We start from the raw sequence: 21,810 nt of genomic DNA, 5'->3' as shown, positions 1-21,810 counted from the left end.
AATTAAGAGCCAGTCTCCCCATTCACACGAAAAGTCCAAAAACACAACATTCACCAGCTGAGAACTAATTATGTAGACATTATCGGACCAAGCCCATAAACTCCAAATAGGTGCCTTCCTGTTCGTGATGTCGGAGGAACCCTGAGATGATTTTTCAAATCAAGGAGGGTAGCAGGAACTTGACTCATATCCAAACACCACCGTGAGAAACTGTGAGCAAAGGGCTGAAGTGTTTGACGCACTCCCTGCACTTCCCCACCACTTCCTCTCATTCCTACCTTGCAATGAAAAGTCATCTGAGGTGGGACTGCCTTGCATTATTCCCCATGCAGACTATTTCTGTCTGCCCAGCGTTCATCACATCCTGTAACAATTTTTCCTGACTTCTCTTAAGTGCAAAGTCAGGGAATTAATCTACTTTGCTGCCTGAATGGCTCTTGTCGTTTGTTTGTGTGTATACGAAGAAGGCCATTTATCATGTCATTTTTCTTGTCTCATGTGGGCACATGAAAAAGGATGGTGTGTTTATATATACATACATGTGCGCAAACATGCGTGCGAGCATCAAGGATGGGACAGGTTGACAGGACATGACTCACTCCGCCACAACAAAACTCAGCAACATTAATATCCCAAAACAAAACCTTGTTCCCATCCTGAATTTGCTTGCATTCGTGTCAGTCCGATTTGGCCACTAGAGTATTCTGTCAGTGTGAAACACGGTGCCGGATCTAAACATGGTCCAGACGCAGCAGAGAGCCGCACCATCTGTTTTTACCGAGATAAAAATAAAGCTCTGGGACACGGTTCCACCACAGCGACGTTGACAGACCTATGGATGGTCTACAGATGTGCAGGCAGCTGCAGATACAGTGACAAATAATAGAAGCGGCGGAAGATGTGATAGGAGCAGTACCGCTCAGTGGGAGAGTGTATCACATTGCCTTCGTTTCTGGCTAATTTTGTCGAAGATAGTCTCCATAATTTTGTTAAAACGGATGTTCCCACAGAGCTTTAATCAACACTGTTCATGTGCACAGCTGCTACAAACATTACTGACTCAGTGGTGGGTTACTGTGAAACACATGGGGCAAAATATGACAGAATTAATGTTCATTATGGAAGTAAGAATCTAGATCAGTGGTGCCCACACCTACAGCCCTGTCAGATAAACTTGAACAGATGAAGATCTCCTTCATTAACCCCACTCAACTGTTTCAAATGTCTTTTTAATTGATTTTAAATTGGATGTCATTTAACAATTAATGATATAAAAATGGATATTGCACTAAAACTTGCCAGTTTAACCAGTCCATTACTATTCAAAGCCTTACTTCAACAAATATCTTGTATAGTAACTATTTATCAGTTTGGCCACTACCTAAATTACCCTGGTAACTTAACTCTGGTTGGGAATTTTCTTTAAAAAGGGTTAAATTTGAAACAACTGGACTTCATTAAACGTCTCATCCAAGAGGCTTCCTCAGTTCTGACTGACTACTGGAGAAATACAGGTATTTAGCCTTGCTGGGATTGTTAACCAGGCCGTTGTTTCAATTGATTCTTTAGTGCTCCTTGTTGTCCGAGTCGTTAAGGTCACCCGAGGTCTGGTGTGGACGACAGTTGCGGGAATCACATGACGCCAAATGTGAATTGTTGTTCAGTCTCCCGGGAAGGGATGAAAGGACAGCATTGTAGGTGGAGGGGATAAGTGCTGTGAGAGGCTTCGTCCTCTGTTGAAGGATGGTTTCTCTACTTTTACATAACTAGCCTCCCTAACTCCTCCCTATCCAAAATGTGAACATTATCGCCACTAAAAGATTGTCCTTTGTCCCTAGGGTGTAAGAAAACAGCAGAGTCTAGTCCTGATGAGTTGTTGAGTGGCTGTTTGGTTTCACTAATGTATAGGTCTGTGCACTCCTAACTGCTTTTCGAGGTGTGGGGAGTGCAGTCTTTGGGATATACTGGTTTCTGTTGTTGTGTTGCCAGATATAAATCTCTATGGGAATCACTGACCTGTACGCCAAGTTTTGTACTATAAAGATGACAGAAGAATGAATTTCAAGTCTTAGAAAGTTACACACAGAGGTGAACATTACCTCAATGTCAAAGCGTCTATAAGTTCATTTGTCACATTTCAAAGAGTTTATTTAAATGTGTAAATTAATGTAATAACACTGGTTGTAAATTGGCGTCTTTGGTTCCCTAAATGTTCCACTTACCACCTTAGCTCTTGTGTCTGTTTTCACTCAGCTTTAGCATAATTCCCACTATCATAACTCATGTGTGTACTCAGGACTATATAACATTTGTAAGCAAACATGCAAGGAGAGCATGATTTATTGAATGACTAAGGACAGAGAAAAACAGAAGAAAAGATTAAAACAGGGTCAAGGGCGCCTCTTGGTCCGTCTATCTTTTCCCTTACTTCCTCTGGTTTAGGAGCCTAGAAATGGGGTTTCCAGACCTGTCAACGGAGGGGATCCAAGCCTCCCTAAATCCCACAATACCCCTGGCTCCCAGGATGGTCCTTAAAAACAAGTGTTTTCTCAAGCGCCGCTGAACATAAAGACAAAAGACTTAGACGCACACAATCCGGATCAATCAAAACAGACCTGACAGTTTTTCCAGGTGTTTTGACCATGTGTTTTCATGAAGACCACAAGGTCAAGGTTAAAAATATTTGAGATTTATTATTTTTTTTAATCAAAAACAGCAAAGTGTATAAAAGAAAAGATAGATGTTACTAAAAATGATACAGAGACGGCAAGAATAAATTACATGAATTTAGATTAAATCATACATATAATTAAAACAAGCAGGAGAGAATACATACATAATACAATCACCCCTGATTGCTGATATAATCATGCATAATCATGACCGGCGAATTATAATCATATGCATATGTATAAGTTTGTCAGCTAGAAGTTCTGTCTTTACAACTCTTCAGTCCAACAACAGCGTAACATCTCGGTGACAGCAGGGGATCAAAGAGTTGCACCAGTGCAGAGAATGATAAATCCTCCTGCAGGACACAAAGACACACACCCGAAAAACAACAAGACACAATGAAACGGGATAAAAAACACATGGACGTAAAAAATCCAGACCCTCCTCCCAGTTTGGCTTCGTGACCCCTGGCATCCTCCGCTGTATGATGTTCTCGCTATTAAAGATTTCTCTATTGAATCTGCAGAGAAGAAACATCTGTACAAATATTGTGTCAGGTGGACTCCTGTTCATGTGTAAAACAAGTTTGTCTTACTTGATGGCTTGCTGTTTAGTCATGCGTCATTTTGGAACAGGACGGAGAAGCCACACGAGCAGCTTTTTAAGACTGCAGAAGCCATACGACAACGCGGAGAACCTCCAAGTTTCTAATCTTCTCGTCACAATGACTGAATTAGCGTTGATATTGAATAAGAGCTGGCTGCCAGCGATGGAGGCTTTGTAGTCATGTTGGCACCATTTTGTTTTTGCTTATGTAGTTCTTTCCACAGAGCGGAAGATACCATCACTGCCAGAAATCTCTAACTTGGAATTACAAGTCAAAGGCTGCCGTGAGTGTTCCCTCAGTGTCTCAGAAATATCATCTGATCTATGTGACGTGATTGTGGCAACAAACTGATATTAGCATGCTGTTGATCAGGCATAATATTTTCCATGTTCTCCATGTTAGTTTAGCACGTAGAATGCTAACATTTGCCAATTAGCAATAAAGAACAGCTGAGGCTAATGGGAAAGCCATTTGTTTTGTGGGTTTTGAGCTACGGTTGTGGCTCTTTTCCAGTGGGAGAAGATTTCCATTTCCTGTGATGTTCGTGGGATATTTCAAAATGTTGGGACTACTTCCTCAAAATGATGATGATGAATGAACGTTGACTATTGGTTGCAGGTGTGAAAGTCCTGTGTTTGATCCATCAAACGACCTCCTCTCAAAGAAGTCTTGTTTGCATTATACTGTGTTTATCGTCTGCTCCTTCTATTTAGTATATCACGTACGTCACGTTTCTTAGCATGTTCTCGTGTATTGTGACACACCTCAGGTGTTGAGTCATGAACCGAAAAATAATGGACAAACGAAAAGTCAGGGGATCACAGAAGTCTTTAAGAGTCATCCTCTGGGGATCATGAATGTGCGTAAAAAAGGTCATTGCAATTCATCCAGTAGTTGTTAAGAATTTTCAATCCAGGCTAAAGTGGTGGAGCAACTTATAGACCAACATCCCATCCCTAAAAACAGCTTTCAGCAGACATCACGTCCACACGGAGACATGGTATATGTGTACATAACTTAATAAGTGCATCACTGTTTGACTATCAACACTGGAGCAAGAGCCTGATGACTTCATGGAAACATACACAAATGTATAGCATGTTTCTGGATGATTAAACATCCTGATGTGTGTGTATGTTTCTATCCTTGTTGAACTCAACCTGCTTCAGCACACTTATCATATGGATCATATTCACATACATCCATCACCTCGTCTTTTTCTTTCACGTTCCTTCTCGAGGGAAATCTCTCAAAGTGCTGACCAGCGCTCTTGACGTTATATAGTTTGATTATACGACCCTATTAAGGAAGTCCGTCTGACAAGTAATCACAGCTTCAAAGCTTTCTGCTTGTACACATCTCATCACAATGACTCAGACTACAGATTAGCATGTTGTGTTTGGCTGCCAAAGCATTAGACGTTAAATTGCAGACTGGCTTTAATTTAGGCGACACCTACGTATATGCAAAAAATAAAAGTTTCCAGATTTCAGCTCAGATTTCTGCGTCTTTGCTTTCATCGTCTGAGAAGTAAATTGCAAATCCCAATCAACGAGCTGTACAAGCCAATTATAAAAGGAAAAAGGATAAGAAGTGAGCCCAGTGTCACATGACTGCTGGTTTAAATCACTCTGAGTTATGATGGCTCCTGTCTCAATGTTAGCTCAGTTTGGGGGTTTTATTTTTCTTTTAATACGATTGCATTACTAAAAGTTCAATTTGTTCTCAGAAGGAAAATAGATCCAAAACAATCCATCTTTTTTATTTGTAATGTGAATGTGACAACCTGCTGGATTTCTTTCTCTCATAGGAAAGAGAGTTTCGGCTTCTGAACTGTGTGAACCTCTGTGAGCGTCTAATGGGCATTTTTACCATTTGTTTTATAGATCAATTTATTTATAAATTTGTTGCAGCCCTAAATGAAACATATTGTCTAGAATAGATTCATCACTACACGTAATAGACAATATATAACAATCATATTTTTATTTTACTTAAAGGGAAACTTCTGTATTTTTCTACCTAAATCACATTTTCCCATGTTTTTGTGTCTAAGTGAGGTCCAGTATTTTGAGAAAGCACTGCAGCCAACAGCCATGAAACAAGCTGCAATGTAATCCACGGGTAAGAGCCTTCTTGGAGACACCAGACGCCGCTGACAAAAGCAGCAATTGTAACCTCGCAGAACTCAGGAGTTGCTGGCGTACTGCTGCCTTGATCGGTTCTGTCTGTTATTGTGTGAGTTTTAACGCTCAAATCCAAAGATACCAAAGTTCCCCTTTAAGTAGATACAGGGACTTTAAGTGGACAAGGATATCCATCCATCCATTCACTAGGGTCGTGGGGGGCTGGAGTCTATCGAGAGGCGGGGTACACCCTGGATGAGTCACCAATTCATCACAGGGACACAAACAACCATCCACACTCACATTCAATTTAGAGTCGCTGACTAACCTAAGTGTCTGTCTTAGAAGGTCGTGGAAGGAAGCAAGTACCTGGAGAGAATCCATGCAGGAGTACATGCAAACTTCACACAGAAAGGCCCCAGTGAGGGGTCAAACCAGGCTGTGAGGTGGGCCTAATATACTCACTGACAAGTCTGGCTGATTTGTTCTAAAGCATCATGAGAGCCTGAGCCACACCTCCAAAATGAATTCATATTATTGTTGCAATCAAAGACTGAAATGATTTTACCTGTTCTTTCAGGTAGCAGAGGCGATCGAGCAGTAGCAGACCTTCGATACAAGGAGCCAGGGCCACCTTCAACTACACAAAGATGATGACATGAGGGAAGAAAAGAAATATATATTTGTTTATTTGTGTTTTTCATGGGGATCTTTCCATCCATCTAGCCCAAACTTTCCTGTAAGTTGTACTTTTAGTCTACTCCCAATGCTGAAACTTTTTAACGAACCCACCATGACTTGTGTCTTCCCAGTAGCTGGTGGGCAATCCCCAAAAACCATTTTACTGCTTTATGTCACGAAAGAAAATTGGTATGTTGGTTGACACCACAATTAGTGGCCTGAGCTGAAACCAGAGGCTCGTTTTCTTCCCATTCTGTACAATCATTCCTATATTGCTTCCCTGCAGAATACAATGATCTCACTTAATGGTCTGCAATTTATTGGCATTATACATCTCATTTTACAGGAATGAAAATGTTTAACACAAAGCAGAGTTTAAAGCAGGTTGTTGTGGCTGGAAGTATCGGATTTTAAACACAAAGACGCTGCACAGGCCCGGAAAGATGAACCTACCATGTTGAAGGCGTGCATCTCGCCCATTCGCGGCCTGTATGCGTCATGGTATTCCTGGATGTCATCATCAGACAGCTGAGGAGAAAGAGTATGAGGTGCTTGTGAGTCACAATATGAGAGATTTTAATGTGAATACAGGAGGGTACGAGTGAGAAATGGAAAGAGGATGACGGGGAGGCAAAAGAAAGAGAAGTTTATGTCTTTTGGAGTTGTGAGTGACAGAACACAGACAGAAATACGTCATCCTTGGATACCCAGGGATCAACTCCTAAACATTCTGGTGCCTGGCAACATCCTAAACCAAGAGAGTGAGTATCTCAAGTACCTGTATAGTTTACTAACATGACATGAATTATAATTCATGTCCGGTTATTTAAATAAACACCAACGAGAAATAATTTCTCCTCCAATTGTGCCAAAAACAATGAACGTTCCTCCTTGTTCAGTATGTTTGTTTCTGGAAGCCGTTCTGTAAGATGACTGTAATATTCTGATCCCAAACCTTTAACTCATCCAGTTCCAGTCTGCGCAGGGCTCGACGGACGTAGTCCACAAATGATTTAGCCTTTGAGTAGACGTTCCCAACTCGTTTTTCACTGCAGAGCAAACAGACACATGAAGTCCCTGAGTCCCTGAATGTCTCATTTCTGCTCACTAGAACAAACATCTCCTCTATCCTCATGTTGTGTCTCCTGTTTGGTTTTTTTTAAATCCCAATGTAGCAACCAGGACCAAATTGCTAAACTTCTAAAAAGGACTAAACTGTGATGAATAGGTGCTGTTTGGAGAGAAGTAATGGATTTTCGATCCTGATCTGATGTTGGTCATTAAACTGAAGGTCACAGAGCAGAGGGAGGGCAGGTAAAGATCAGTGTCTTTGATCGCGTCTGCACAAAACAAATCCAAGTGAAGTGAAATCTGCTTTTATAACAAAGCATCATCCACCAAAGATCTGGAAATTCCTAAAAATTCTCAGTCATTAGGAATGCAAAATAACAACCGCAAATGACCCCAGAACTTAAACTTTTATGTTTAAACCAGCAGGTTTTGACTTTTTAAAAAGGCAGCAGTTACTCATGTTTGGAAAGTTAAGCGTAACAAACTGAATCGAGGCCAAACTCAAAGTTTTTTCTGCCTTTTTTTTTCATGTTCTTCTTGGTACTATATGAGCAGAAGTAGTTCATTTCTATAAAGAAAAAAAAATGATCCATTACGGATGCAACTAACTTTTTTCTTCTCATTATCGAACACATATTGTGTCTAAAAATCAAGAATCCGTGACAGTCTTATATGTCATCAACTGCTTCGACTCCCACCATGTAAGAAGGAGTGGTAGTGCAGGTCCTTCATTCCAACAGCTGTCAGACACCAGCATGACTTTTGTCTGTATATTTCTTGTTTCGGAGTAATTTCTTATCCACTTTGTGAATACGGGATACTGAAACAAGTGAATTTCCAAGATGTGGGATCATTAAAGTCTATCTTGTCTTTTATATTTAGCATCACTCACTTTTCTTCGTGAAACGTCTCCCTTCCTTTTGTCATTGTATAAAATAGAAGAAAAACAAATTCATTTCTAGATTGATAGATTGTTGCTTTGTCTGACTTAATGACCCAGATATATTCTATTCAGAATCACATAAACACATTTGAAAAACTGGAACTCGAACAACATTTTCTGATCTTTATGGCTCACTTTGTTTTAATCTATCATGCCGAACCTGGTCTACTGCTGCATATGTGAAGTTTGTTTGCAGGTTTTAGTTCATTTGTAGCCCAAATAACCAGAAACAAAAAAATTTTCTGGTTCGGAGAAAACAAGAACTAGCGGGTGAGTTTTTATCCTACACTGCTACTAAAAAGGTCTGCAAAGCACATGTGCGGATGCTGTGAAATAATTTACACCATAGGAAAAAAAAAGATAGAAGATAGAGAAAATATTTAACCTGCTGCACACTTGCTATAATTCCTCATGTTAAAGTGATGCCAGATGTAAAGTGCTGTGCGTTACCTTTTAAAGGCGCTGTAGTGATCCCTCAGAATAACGTGAAGGACCGCTCTGTAAAACAGAGACTCCATCTGAATCTGCAGAAAAGGTCAAACATAACTTGATTCAGCGTAATGCAGATTTACTGTATATTCCACTTGGGAAAAAAAAAAAAAAAGTTAGTTATTCCCATGTGACTCATCAAGCATGCGTACCAACAGTTGATGAATATTTCTGACACTTCCACCGAGCCTGATGCAAGACTAGCGAGCAATCAAGCCGGCCCCGGTTTCAACGAGCAATCAATCTTACCGTGATTGCATTAATATTTATAAACATTCCATATTAATGGCTGGTGGTATTGTGTATCAGCTTTGGCCTGCAGCCTCCGAGCCCTACATCTCAAATAAATACACTGTAGTCAATCACGGACTTACAACAATAGCAGAATTAACGGGCTGATTGTATGAATGCATGCTGGAGAACTACAGTGAAGATAAAGCATGACTTGAGTGATTGTGAACGCCCGTGTTCGTGGATTTAAATTTGACAGATTTGTTTTGATGGGTGGGACGTGGTGACAGTTTGGGGAAAGACATTTTCTCCCATTCTTGTGCGATGAGGACGATTAATTTATGGTATCGATTACAGTTAGTATGCATGCCTTACTTACCCCTTGGCCCAGTGAAACTCTCTCCAGTGCCTGTTTTTGGAGAGAAATGTGAGTGTTAAGTATTTCTTGTAGTCACAAAGGTAAAAAAAACAAAAAAAACTCCTGACGCTCATTAAAAACTTCATCCACATGCCCTGCTTCTAACCTACAGTTTAAAAAAACTGTTTACCGTCAATTCATCACAGATGCTTCACACTGAGTCATCCCTGACAATGGCTGTTAACAGTCAGAAGATCAGATGTTTGTGTGAGAAAAGAGGCTGCTGTGCACATTTTTCTTGGCGTCATTCGAACTCACCAAACACGCAGACATCCTGGCGTTTCTGCCGCAGAACAAGGACTGGTTGCGGAGGTACTGACTCAGAGGGAAACCACACATGCTGCCCAAACGCTCTGCGAGGGAACACAAAGAGATACACAAAAAAAAAAGGGGGGGGTGTAAACTGATTGAGGGGGTTTCAAACAACTGCAATCAGTTGGTGTGAATTTTAAGTGCGCCAGGGAAACTTCAACATAGCAGGAGAGTGGAATGTTTTAATTTTGATTTATTGAAGACAGATCTGTCTTAAATCATTTCAGTCGCTGTTCAAAAAAATAAGTACATGTTTGTGTGTTCAGTATTAGCCTAAAGGTTTGACATTTGTGGAAAAGTTTAGTTTCATTGCCCAGAACTCGATGAGAACCACTCCCGTATTTGTCCATTAAATGTGAAAGCTGCAACCAGACTGTGAGCTTAGTTTGGCGGGGCAAACAAACTGTAAAGAGTTATACATTTCAACATTTAAAGCTCAGTATGTCTCTTTTATTTTATCCGTACAAAAAACGAAGTAAACAAACAATTTGTTGTTTTACGGTACATCACGTGAATGACAATTTCGGCTTCCTAGCCAGCTTAGCAGTAATATTCACTTTTGTTTTTGTTCAGCTTTATACCACAGTTTATAATATATTAAAACATGTTCATTAGTAAGCTTCAAAGGTGCTGCTAGGTGATTTTTTGGGGGGGGGACTGAGCTAGGCTAGATGTTTTTGTGCTAGGCTCTGTCACGTTGTGGCACGCGACTTCAAACAAATGATTCCTTTAATGCAAGTCTTTGAATAGAAGACTGAAGATATAAGTTAAAGTATAAGTTAAGTTTTTAAAAGTCAGACTTGCTGTGAGAGCAGCAGTATGCATTGCTAACTATTCACACGTACACACAGACTCCCAGTGGACGGGTACTGAGTGTGGCTACTTGACAGCCTGCCATCCTTTTCATGTCATTTCGAAAAGGGTCAGCGGCTGAGGCCAAGGCTCAGTGAATCCACAGGGAAACAGTCAAAAGAAGCTGTAATAATATTAATAATAACGACATGTGCAGCTGCGGCCGTCCAGCTCTGGACACGCTAACGTGTTAGCAGTCAGGTTATCTTCCATCGTGCCCGGGACGTGGCCTGCTGTCAGGTGACTGACGCGGACGAGCCTTTCCTCCCATCTGCAGCGCAGATTACAGCACGCACGCCGAGCTGTTTATAGGAGCCAGCCTCATTGTTGGCTGCAGAGTACACGTCTCAAGTGGCCACGTACATGCCCTGCCATTCAGAAAGGCAAATATTTCTCTATGTCCTTGTGTGCGATCGCACGCTTCCAAATACTCGAAGAGCCTCGAGACCTCAGGTGGTCGGATGTACTTGTTGTGGAAATTTCTCTGCTGCTGGTTGAGAATGAAATGGAGACTTCTGCCGGGCCGACAAGGTTTTTATTTTCTTTGCAAAGAAAGGGTCAATCAACACGCGAGCGGTCAAAGATGAAGAAAGACCCTGAGCATTGGGGGACCTAGATATTTATACCTGAGGGCCACTCCTGTCACACCTCTTTGTCTGCTACACCCTTTTGTCTCTTGATTGAATTTACTATTACATTACAAAGACAAAAGGACCTGGTATAGGGGTGGGCGATATATCGAATATACTCGATATATCGCGGCTTGTTCCACGTGAGATGTATGAAATGACTATATCGCGACTATCGAGTACTTGTCACATAAATGTTTTAGCGAGTTAATTGAAGATGGAGACGGACGACTTGTTTCCGAAGAAAAAACAACTGCGGTCACGCCAGCCGTCTCTCGTTTTCGCGTGGTCACGTCAGCTGCTCCGATATTTTCAAGTGCGCCCTTATTGCAACTTTATGTCAAATACTTTGAGAAAACTTGGAAAGTCAGCGCTAGCTTACTGCAGCGTGCAGACACTTACGGTTTTCAAAATAAGACGTGGGTGTTAAATGTATTAAATGTTTATTTATAAAATATGAAGAATGGTTAAAATTTGATTTAAAAAAGTGTGTCTCATAAGCCAAGTATGATCCTGCACTGCTTCAATGCTCATATTTACATCATGAAATGTATTAAAAATTCATAAAAAATATGACAAGTGTTAAAATGCTATAAAAAGAGGTGTGTCTCATACAGCAAGTGTAAATCTACTGTTCTACATTGATTCTGAGCAATTACAATGCTAGAAAGGTAATAATGACATTATTATTTATTAGAAATAAACAATACAAAACAACAACAAAAATAGAGGTATATATCGTGTATCGCAATATAGCTTAAAAATATCGAGATATTGGTTACAGGCCATATCGTGCAGCCCTAACCTGGTATCTTATCTTAAGAAAGGGGGGGAGGTTGTGCGTCTCTAGTGGTTGATGGAATTTACTATTACATACTCATCTTCGAGCAGTTGTTGTTGTGAGTAAACAGCATGAGACTGAAACTGCACGTTAGGTATTAGACATGCACAATGCATTTAAAGGGTTGCTTCATTCCTAAATGAGTGGATCACGTAAATGTACGACTGCCTTCTATAATGAAGCTTTTCAGCTCTTTAGTTCCTTTTTAGGGTGATGTAGGCCACCACAGGAGCTGGCCTGTGTCCCAGACTGCACTGTAAGGCCAACAGGGGAAGAGAAAGTATGTGTGTGTGTGTGTGTGTGTCTTTGTTCACTTCTTTTAAAAGATCAAGTTCGAGAAACAAGCACAGAAAGGGAGTGTTTTCAATCAACTGTCGTGATATCATTTCTCATTCTTGGCCGAAGCTGTGACGGCGCCCCCGATGACGCGAGGGGTTGAAGGTCGTGCTGTTAACAAGAGATGACGCGATATTGTGCCAACTGTAGCAAGGGCTCTTTTTTCTCATGGACAGGCTACAGTCACAGCATGAGGACACATGTAGACGATTTCATACCTCATAAACCCGAGCAGTGAAGGAGCATGAAACGAGGATGATATCAGTCTATTATTCTACATTTTGGAACCTGAATTCAACTCCGAGGTGAGGCGGTTGGAGAGGACGACAATCTCCTCAGTATGGAAGTTCGCTCTCACTAAATAACAGCCTTATTAAAATAAGATTAAATGCCACATACTAGTTGCTGAATCATTCACTTCCTATTGATTCGCTGCTAAATTAAAAAAGCTAAAAAAAAAATCTAATTTTCAGCGGCCTTTAACAGCCATCCTAAATCCATAAATCCACTCTAATGGCTCAAACAGCGGGCTTTCTGAGCTCAACTCAATCTCCAGAATGCTAACTTGGCAAGAGTTTTGCAGACTCTCAGCGGAACATTTGACTTGTTTACAATAAAGTATGAATATAAGTGTTGATGTGGCTTTTTGTGGGAAGATTTGGGATGTGGGTCAGAGTGAGGAAGTCGGCGCTGCAGGTGTCCGAGGTGGGATTAAGGGACGTGTGAGAGTGAAACCGAAGGAGAGAGACAGAAATAGAGAGAATATGGACAGGGAGATGTGTGCACAACGGAAACCATATGTTCCCCCGAAAACGGGGTGTGTTTTTTATGTGTGTGTGTGTGCTTACCCTGTCCGGCAGGGTCAAACTCCTCAGACAGCAGGTGATAGCAGCAGCCCACGCTGCAGACTGCGGCGAGCTCCGCTTTAGCCACAAACATCCTCAGGGTGCTGGGAGCCAAGTCGCCACACGTGTGCAGGCCGACCATGACCGCATCCTGGAATTCGGAGGGAGAGAGAGCGTGCGGAGAAAGGAGAGAACAGAAGGAAGAGGAGGAGGTGAAAGGAGCGGCTGGGGTGGAGATCGATGGGAGAATTTATTGATGATGACGCGCTGCAGATTTGGCACCCGGCGGTAACGTGCAGCACTTGCTCCACTAATGCAAACTCCAGCCGCTGTGACCGACTTGTAATTTCAGGAGCTGCCGTGGGAATCGTGCTTTTGCCACTATTCTGCGCGGCTGGCCTCCTTTCTGCATGACCGCCTCTGCCCAAACATCCAGTAAATCTATTTTCAATGTTTACTTTTTTTTTTTGCCGAGTTTGGTTTCGCTCACCTCCAGCTCGTCGATGAGCTCTCGGAGCTCTGTTTCCGCGGTAACATAAGACGTGAGGGGTGAAAACAAGGTGCTGGCGCTGTCGGTTCTGTTCCGAGCTTTCCTCTCCAGGTTCTCCCTCTTCCTCCTCTCCCTTTCCTCGGCACTCAGTTGGACGGGGGGAACTCTGGGGGGTGTATCCTGTATCACATCCACTGACAGGGCACTAAGGAAGAGCTCATCCGTCTCTGGGTTTGACTGCATTTCCTCGACAGGGCTGATACCTGATAGGCTGTTTAACACTTTCTCCTCCTCGTGTGACACAACTCCCGCTGCATCACCGCATGAAACATCTTCGTCTTGGTTTATTCCCGGCTTTATTTTTACCAGCTCCTCCTGAGGTGAATGTGGCGCCTCTTTTTGTGCCTTCACGGCCTTGCTGTGCTTTTGGTACGCCTTGGAGAACTTCTTAAGCTTCCTGTTCCTTTCCTGAGCTCCGTGAGTGTTGGTGCTGGAGGAGTCGATGCCATAGACCTGAAGGCTGTACTGCAGAGACAGGAAAGAGCTCAGGTAGCCCTTCCCTGATCCTACATCTATGACCTGGGTGACAGAAAAGATAGAAGGACAAATTAAGTCCAGAAGCAGGTTACAAAGATACAATTTTAACTATAGAAATGTACCTGTTTGACTCCACAGTGCCGGGCCAGACAGGCCACCACTTCAGACATGGACTGGACCTCATGAGATTTCTTACAGTTCATGAACTCTTCTGGCTCCAGCTCAGTGCCTGAGTACGACAGAACAAAGAAAAAGAATCATTCCTTGGACAATCCTTGACTGGTTTCCTACTCTCAGCATGAAACAATGTGCTCAGCTCAGCTGTCCGTTCTTTCCCCACCTGGGTTTTCCGAGTTCTCTCTGAGGGCCTGCAGTATCTCATCCCTGCTCATACACACTCCAAGGCCAGGGAGTGAGTGAGCCTTGGCTGCATGCAGAAGTTCATGGATGTCAATCAGCCGGTTTGTGGCGTTGCAAAACCCGAATGTGGTCCCGGAGTTCTCTATTTATACACAGACAAAAAAATAAATAAGACTTTTTTATTCAATTTCTGGGTGTACGGGTTTGGGCAAATTTTGTTTGGCTGGCATTTATGCAGCAATAGACCTAACACAGGGGAAACACAGGTGTTACCAATGCTACTAATTAAGGCTCAGTTCCATTCAGGTCAAACCGAGTCAGGGTGCTGCTGAGCTGCATGCTGATTCACTGGGAAAGGCTCTGCCGCAATAAATGGAACAGAACCTGAATTAGTTTTACTGGTAACACCTGCGTCGACCCTATTATTTCATGTCTAAATGGCTGCTGTGAAAAAGGTCTATTGACTCAGATCTGACCTTCAACAGTCACATAAAATCAGTCACCAAAACAGCCTTCTACCAACTTAAGAAGATATCCAGAGTTAAGGGCTTTATGTCCCAACCTGGCAACCCAAAATAATGAATATAATAATACATTTTATTTTCAAGGCGCCTTTCGGTCACCCAGGACACCTTACATTAAATAAGAGTAGACAGCAAATAACAAAAAACAACAAAAAAGAACCAAAAAGTATATCAAATTACAAGAAACAACATTAAAAACAGTTTAAAGCACAATGCAATTGAATCAGATGGAAAAGGCTATTTTAAACAGGTGGGTTTTATGTGCAGACTTGAAATTGGAGAGTGAGTTTGATAGGTTTCTTATGATGAGGGTAAAGACTTCCAGAGCTGGTGAGCAAAGCGGCTGAAAGCTCTGCTCTACATGGTGGTAAGATGGGCGGAGGGGACAGTCAAGTGAATGGAGAGAAGATCTGAGGGAGCAGCAATAGGGAAAGATCCAAGAGATATGGTGGGGTTGAGGTTTATGAAATGGCTTTTTAAAATAGCATTGGATGGATGGATGGATGGATGGATACTTTGTGATCCCGAAGGAAATTCAAGCACCAGTGGCAGCATGTAAACATACCACAAAATGAAAAGCGACACAGTAACCATACATTAAGATAACCTATAAAGATAAATGATTTGACTTTTAAAATTAAACCTGTACATGAAATAAGCCTGTGCTAAGAAATAAAAGGTACAGAGAAATCAAATCAAATCAATTTTATTGTATAGCCCAAAGTCACAAAGATACATTTGCCTCGGAGGGCTTTGCAATCGGTACAGGGAGTGACACCCTCTGTCCTTAGACCCTCGGTTTCGAGTGAGGAAAAACTTGCCCACAAAAACCCGTTTAACAGGGAAAAAAGGTGGAAGAAACCTCAGGAAGAGCCACAGAGGAGGGATCCCTCTCCCAGGACGGACAGACGTGCAATAGATGTCACGTGTACAGAACAAAATCAACACAAATATATTGTACAATTACAATGAATGATAAAATGACAATGAATTACAAATCAGACATGTGCAAGGAAATTAAACCTGGGTTTTTAAAGTGAAAAAAAAATAAAAATAGAAATCAATTATTTTATATAGAAATAACATACAACTAAATAAGGCAATGAATGTATGCAGGAGTGCAAATTGAGTCCAAAGTGACAAATGAATGAACATGTTTAGGAATGAGTGAATAGTAATAACATATTAAAGTATATATATTATTTTGTTATGTATATTGTAAATTTAGAGAACGTGCATACAGGTTGGCACCCACGTTGTTGATCTACAGGTGTTCATATTTCAGAGCAGCTGCAGGTGTGTTTACCTTTCGCTCTGTGTTCTGGCGCCCCCTGCCGGTCACCGCATGAACCCACGGCTGACAGCACCTCCTCGGGCGGCACGGCCGTGAACCGCTCCCACACGCCGTGCGTGTAAAACTCCACGGTGTGAGCGTTGGCGATGCTCAGAGTTGTAGCCAGGAACCGTCTGACTTCATCTATCCGTCGCTGGATTTCCGTGAGGCTGCGTGAGGAGGACGTCATGTCGGAGAGCTCTGCAGAGAGGACGTGACCGAAACACGTCGGGTCAACTCCCGGTGTGCGTCTGAGGCGAGAGCAATCGATACAAGATAAACACAGTAGTTTTAGACAACCTATGAAGATTATTATGACTAATATCCTACGTTATTAACAACATACATTCAAAACTTTGTCCAGTTATAATAATATATATAATAAGAGCATGAATATTGAAATGTCCTAACCCAGTAAGTTAGATATATTTGTTTGTAGATTATTATTTTATTTATTTATTGTTTATTAGAACTTTGTTTCACAAACTGCAAATCATTACAAAAGCATTTCACATGTATATTTTACACTTTACATTAGTATATTTAAATGTTCACGAATATTAACCGTTTTAATTGATTGAAAACAATGTAACTGCCTGAGCTCACTGTGAAAGGCAACAAAAGATGGTTTTCTTCGACTAAATCTACATTTATGAATATGACATTTCGCCATCAGTGTGATGAGATTGATAATAAATGTTTCCTTTAATTTTTTCTCTAAGTCAAAGAGCCCCAATAGTGCATCCTTTCCAAAACAACTTATCAATATTTTTAGCAATAAAGTCACAGATATCAATGCACAGACTTTGGACAAAGTGGACAAAATAAACGAGTAACTGTTTCAATAATGTTCAGAACAGAAGGTGCATTTCACATCAATATCTTTATAACAACAATCTTCTAACAATATAAACATTGGATGGATAAAATCTATGAATTATTTTGAATGAAATATCTCTGACTTTATTGGTTATAACAGATATCGGTTGGGTAAGAGCCAGATCTTCTTCCAGTCAGTGTATTTAATGAATTTATTCCAGTATGAGATCACACATGGTACTTGTAGTGACAAACAGGAGTGTGTTTGTTTACAGATCGGTTGTGCCGTCATCGATTTTTCACGTCTACCCTGCGACGTCATCACCCCGCGTGCGTGTGTAAGGAAATGGCACGCTTGATCCCCACGTGAGTTTTTTATTTATTTTTTTGCAAACATTTCACGTTTGCAGGAAGATCTGAGCCGAAATGGCACCGACGGATCAAAAAATGAAGAGTAAGAAGTTCGCAGCGACAGATGGCAGCTGGAAGAAATCTAAAAACAACACACAGGGTGTGAAGAAGAAGAGGAAATGGGTCCCCGAGAGCAAAATATTCGAAGGAAACCTGAAGGAAGGTAACTAACTACAGCTGTTCACCTCATTAACCTGGTTATATGCTGGGTTACTGGCCTGTATGTGTCGATGATTGATAACAAAGATCATAAATGCCAAGATCTGTCCACTGTTTGTAGTTTCTCAATTAATCTGCACCCTAACATTCACCATTATGTATTATTATACTCATTCTTTTTTGTGAAAATTGTCAATTATTATGACAGAAATTGGGGGGGACCCCCCACAGTACCTCTGCGGAACCCCTTAGGGGTCGTGGACCACTGGTTGAAGATCCCTGATCTAGATTAGATTAGATATACTTTATTAATCCCACCATAGGGGAAGTGTACTTGTTACAGCAGCAGAGGAAAGTGTAGCATACACTACAGAATTAGAAAAAAGTAGAAAAGGAAAAAAACAAAAAACACAATAAACAGACATAAATATCTATAACCTGCACAATAAATATAAAAAACACTCAACCTTCAAAACAGACTGAGGATAAAAGAGGCATGATATATAAAAATCTATATAATTAAATATCTAAATAAAGACCTCTCTCAGTTATAACTTGTATTTAAATGTGACAAACTTTGATCCTCGCTCAAATCTTTATTAATGTATTACACACAAAATATTTTCCTGTTTTAATAAATTTGGCATATCAAGCAACCCTCAATTTAAATATGAACTTAAAGGACCAATCCAATCCAATCCACTTTATTTATATAGCACGATTTTAGCAAACACAGGGTTTCCAAAGTGCTGCATAGTAAGATAGAACACATTAAATAACACTATAGACACAGTAGATAATAGAAAGATAAAAAACAATAAAAATAAAATGAATAAAAGGCACTAGATAAGATAAATAAAAACAGACAAGAACAAATACGTAAATAACAAAATGCATGTATACACATCAAATCAACCATCTACATGGTGTTAAAAGCCAAAGAGAAGAGGTGGGTTTTAAGAAGGGTCTTAAAATGAGACAGAGAAGAGGCCTGTCTCACGTGCAGCGGCAATTCGTTCCATAGCTTCGGGGCTGCAACGGCAAATGCTCGATCCCCTCTGAACTTAAGCCGAGCTTTAGGGACAGTCAGGTTAGTTGTGTCTAGTGGTTGCAATCTCCTCACCTCACCCTAACTTTCCAACAACAACAGCAGCGAAACACACGAAAGACTGGACCTTTTTAATGTGTCGCGTTATGCTTTTGTCTTCTGTTTCAGGTCAAGGGTTTGCTTTTAAGAGGAAAGAAAAAGTCAAACATGAGTACAACAAGCTGCTGCGTAAGGAGGAGAAGAAGACGAGGAACCCTGAGACCAAAACGCTGTACCAGGACGAGTACCCGGAACACCTCAGGCATCTATACGTGGCCGAGGCAGAGAAACTAAAGAACGAGGCCTGGACCAATAGAATGAACAGGAGTAAGATGAGAATGAAAGGGCACGAGAAAGGAGAAGAGACGGGGGAAAATGACGCCGCTGCACACGAGAGTGAAGAACATCCAGATCCAGATGTTACCGGTGAATCTGAGCTGACGGATTCTGTCAGTGGTAAGCCTGAACCGACAGCGGCCTCAGAGAAAGAAAGGTGAGAAAACACTGAGACATCCAGCTTAAAAAAATAGGTTTAGGCTGATCTGAGGTACTTATATAAATGGACAGAATGATAAATTACTACCTAAAAACTATGATAAAGCTTAATACTGTGATTTCACTGTCAGTTGGGTGTAAAGACAACAAGTTTGACAATAAAAATGGGGGCGTGGAGTTTACCAGATCTCTGTAGCCTGCTCCTGACCTCTGCTTGAGACGAGCAGCTCGAACTGTTTGCACTATGGGTAATGTAGGCATCGGGTTTTATAAAGGAAGAGTGATCTGAGTGATCTAAGGTCAAGATCTAAAAAAGGTCTGTAAAGATTTTCAACTTTTCAAACTACCTTTTTTTTTACAATAGAATAGAATAGAATAGATCTTTATTGTCATTGTCACAGGTACAGCGAGATTGAAAGTGCATCTAGTCAGTCAGTGCAACATAAATAAAATCCTAGCATTAAAGTGACTAGTGAGTGTTAAAATAACTAGAATAAATAAGAATAAAGATACCTGAGACATTAAAATGTACTAAAATAAATAAAATTAAACATACGCTAAAATCAAAATAAATACTAAATATGCTAAAATATATAATATTTTCTTCCAGTCTTCCAATGAGCAACCGCATGAGGAAAAAGATGCTGAAGAAGACGTCCTATCAGAAGACGAAAGAAGAATTTGAGTCAGTCAAAGAGAAACGGAGAAAAAAGAAAGAGGTGATGTTTTTCCCTTTTTATTTTTTTTTTTTGGTGACTTCAAATCAAATCGCAGTTTTACTTTTCTACCGACAGGTCGTCTTGTTATGCATTTTATTTCATTTTTTTTGTTTTGTTTTTAATCTCAGGAGTACCTGAAGAACAAGCAGCAGAGAGAAGAAGCCGTTCAGAAGTACAAACAGAAAAAGATGGAGACGTTTCAGATGCTGAGCAAAAAGACCAAGAAAGGACAGCCCAACCTGAACCTCCAGATGGAGTATTTGCTTCAGAAGATCCAAGGACCTAATAAATGACTCCCAAGGCAGAACTTATACTGGAGCATCGGTGGGGAAAGAGTGGACCAGGCCTGGATTTGGATTTTTAAAAAACACACTGTTGTGAACGATTACCTGAGGACAACCACAAACACCACTCTTCTCAGTGGTGCTTTCTATGTAAAGCGGTTTGCTGCTTTACTTCTGCGTTGTTGCTTTTTCTTTTTCCTTCTGTAAACCAAAAGCTGTGTCCCATTTTAATATCTGGCCACAAGGGGGCGTTGTAAGATATGAAGAGAAGGGAAAACATGCTCATGTAAGACATTTTATCAATAAAAGTTTCCTGTTTAAGTTCTGTTATTTTTAAATGGCCAACAAGTTTCAATTGCAGCTAATTGCCATCACACAAATAATTACTCGATAATTAGTAATGTAGTAACGACTAATTAAACTTTTATTGACCCTTTAAAAAAACAATTTAAAATCTGTTTTCTGATTAACCTTTGGTGATGCCAAGCTGCCTCTTTTTAAGTTTCTAATAAAGCCCATACATAAATCTATGCATCCATTAATATTCAACACACTGGTGGTCTTAGAGACACTGTTGTCATAGCTACAAGGGGATGTAAACATGTTGCATACCCGTAGCTTTCGCATAAAGAGAGCTCACCCTGCAACCCCTCTCGTCTCTCAGTGTGAGAGCAGCTTGTGGACGCGAGCGGGCTGCAAAGCCTCAGGGCCGCTTCCTCATGACATCACATGGTTGCAGAATGACTTCTCTAACATTCATCAGTGAGGCAAGACTTCCTAAACACAAGAGCGCGGCCACTGCTCTGTTGATACTTGGAGCGGAAAAAAGGGCTTCGGTTTCTTGTGCGTCTCATTTGTAAAAAAAGGTAAGAGCTTTCCTTCTGGTTTATTTAAAGGAGTGATTTGTAGTTCACTGTAAAGGCTGTTAAAGTAGGAGCAGAAAGAAAGTTGTACAGAAATGCCCTCCAGACTTAATATTTAGAAGAAAATAACAGGTTTTGACAGTAATGTTATCAAGCAGAGGGTAACATAATTGAGGCCTGTGGAAGAAGGGAATTTATTTGTATTCAGAAAATCATGTGAGAATACTAAAAGCATGTATTTAATGTCCAACCTTCACTTTTTTAACACTTGCTGCAAAGCTGAAACCCATCATCTCGCTAACCAAACAAACTTTTCCATCTCAACAAATCTGTTGACACATCTGTTGACTTCCAAATCACACATCTGCCTCTCATATTTCACTTTGTAATCCTTTATTTAGAATCTCTGACAAGACAAACTGCACCCGGGCTCTTAACGGTGCACTTCTGAACTTCTTGTTTGAGTCAGGAAAGTCGTGCTGAAATCAAGAAACGGCTGTAAGAGCACAGAGGGGGATACATTGCGGCTCCTGCAGTCTTGCAGGCATTATGCCGTCATGTGTTCTGTATGGCAGGGTATTAAGATAATCCTTTGTGCTGTGTTTACATACCTTTTTGTGAGTTGCTTATTAGAAAAGGGAAGTGCTGTATAAGTTGTAACAAATGTGGTTGCGT

The 21,810-nt window shown here is 40.9% G+C and overlaps 3 protein-coding genes across 4 annotated transcripts in view; 1 reads left to right on the top strand and 2 right to left on the bottom strand.

The window, feature by feature from the left end:
* LOC104928802 (E3 ubiquitin-protein ligase TRIM38) overlaps positions 1 to 21,810 on the bottom strand; it is an 899,066-nt gene that overhangs the window by 849,125 nt on the left and 28,131 nt on the right. The gene's annotated exons all lie outside the window — the stretch shown is intronic.
* On the bottom strand, positions 2,668 to 16,542 carry mettl25 (methyltransferase like 25). 2 transcript variants are annotated; one of them, XM_019273340.2, is made up of 12 exons: positions 16,272 to 16,542; positions 14,422 to 14,583; positions 14,204 to 14,310; positions 13,545 to 14,123; positions 13,058 to 13,205; positions 9,498 to 9,592; positions 9,201 to 9,230; positions 8,552 to 8,625; positions 7,043 to 7,136; positions 6,541 to 6,615; positions 5,975 to 6,046; positions 2,668 to 3,028 (listed from the first exon to the last, which is right to left on the bottom strand). In XM_019273340.2, the coding sequence occupies exons 1-12, from the start codon at positions 16,486 to 16,488 to the stop codon at positions 2,921 to 2,923; spliced, it is 1,761 nt and encodes a 586-aa protein (XP_019128885.2). In that variant the 5' UTR covers positions 16,489 to 16,542; the 3' UTR covers positions 2,668 to 2,920. The 2 variants fall into 2 exon arrangements, 1 of the variants encoding a protein (XP_019128885.2); XR_002042817.2 differs by lacking the exon at positions 7,043 to 7,136 and having other exon boundaries at positions 2,961 to 3,028.
* On the top strand, positions 17,399 to 20,593 carry ccdc59 (coiled-coil domain containing 59). Its single transcript, XM_019273343.2, has 4 exons — positions 17,399 to 17,691; positions 18,904 to 19,267; positions 19,880 to 19,988; positions 20,117 to 20,593. Exons 1-4 carry the CDS (start codon positions 17,544 to 17,546, stop codon positions 20,279 to 20,281), a joined length of 786 nt encoding a protein of 261 aa, XP_019128888.2. The 5' UTR covers positions 17,399 to 17,543; the 3' UTR covers positions 20,282 to 20,593.

The sequence above is a fragment of the Larimichthys crocea genome, chromosome XX (genome assembly GCF_000972845.2).
Source record: "Larimichthys crocea isolate SSNF chromosome XX, L_crocea_2.0, whole genome shotgun sequence".
NCBI classification, from domain to species: domain Eukaryota; kingdom Metazoa; phylum Chordata; class Actinopteri; family Sciaenidae; genus Larimichthys; species Larimichthys crocea.
Note: the sequence above shows the minus strand (reverse complement) of the source record. Positions and strands in the feature narration are given on the sequence as shown.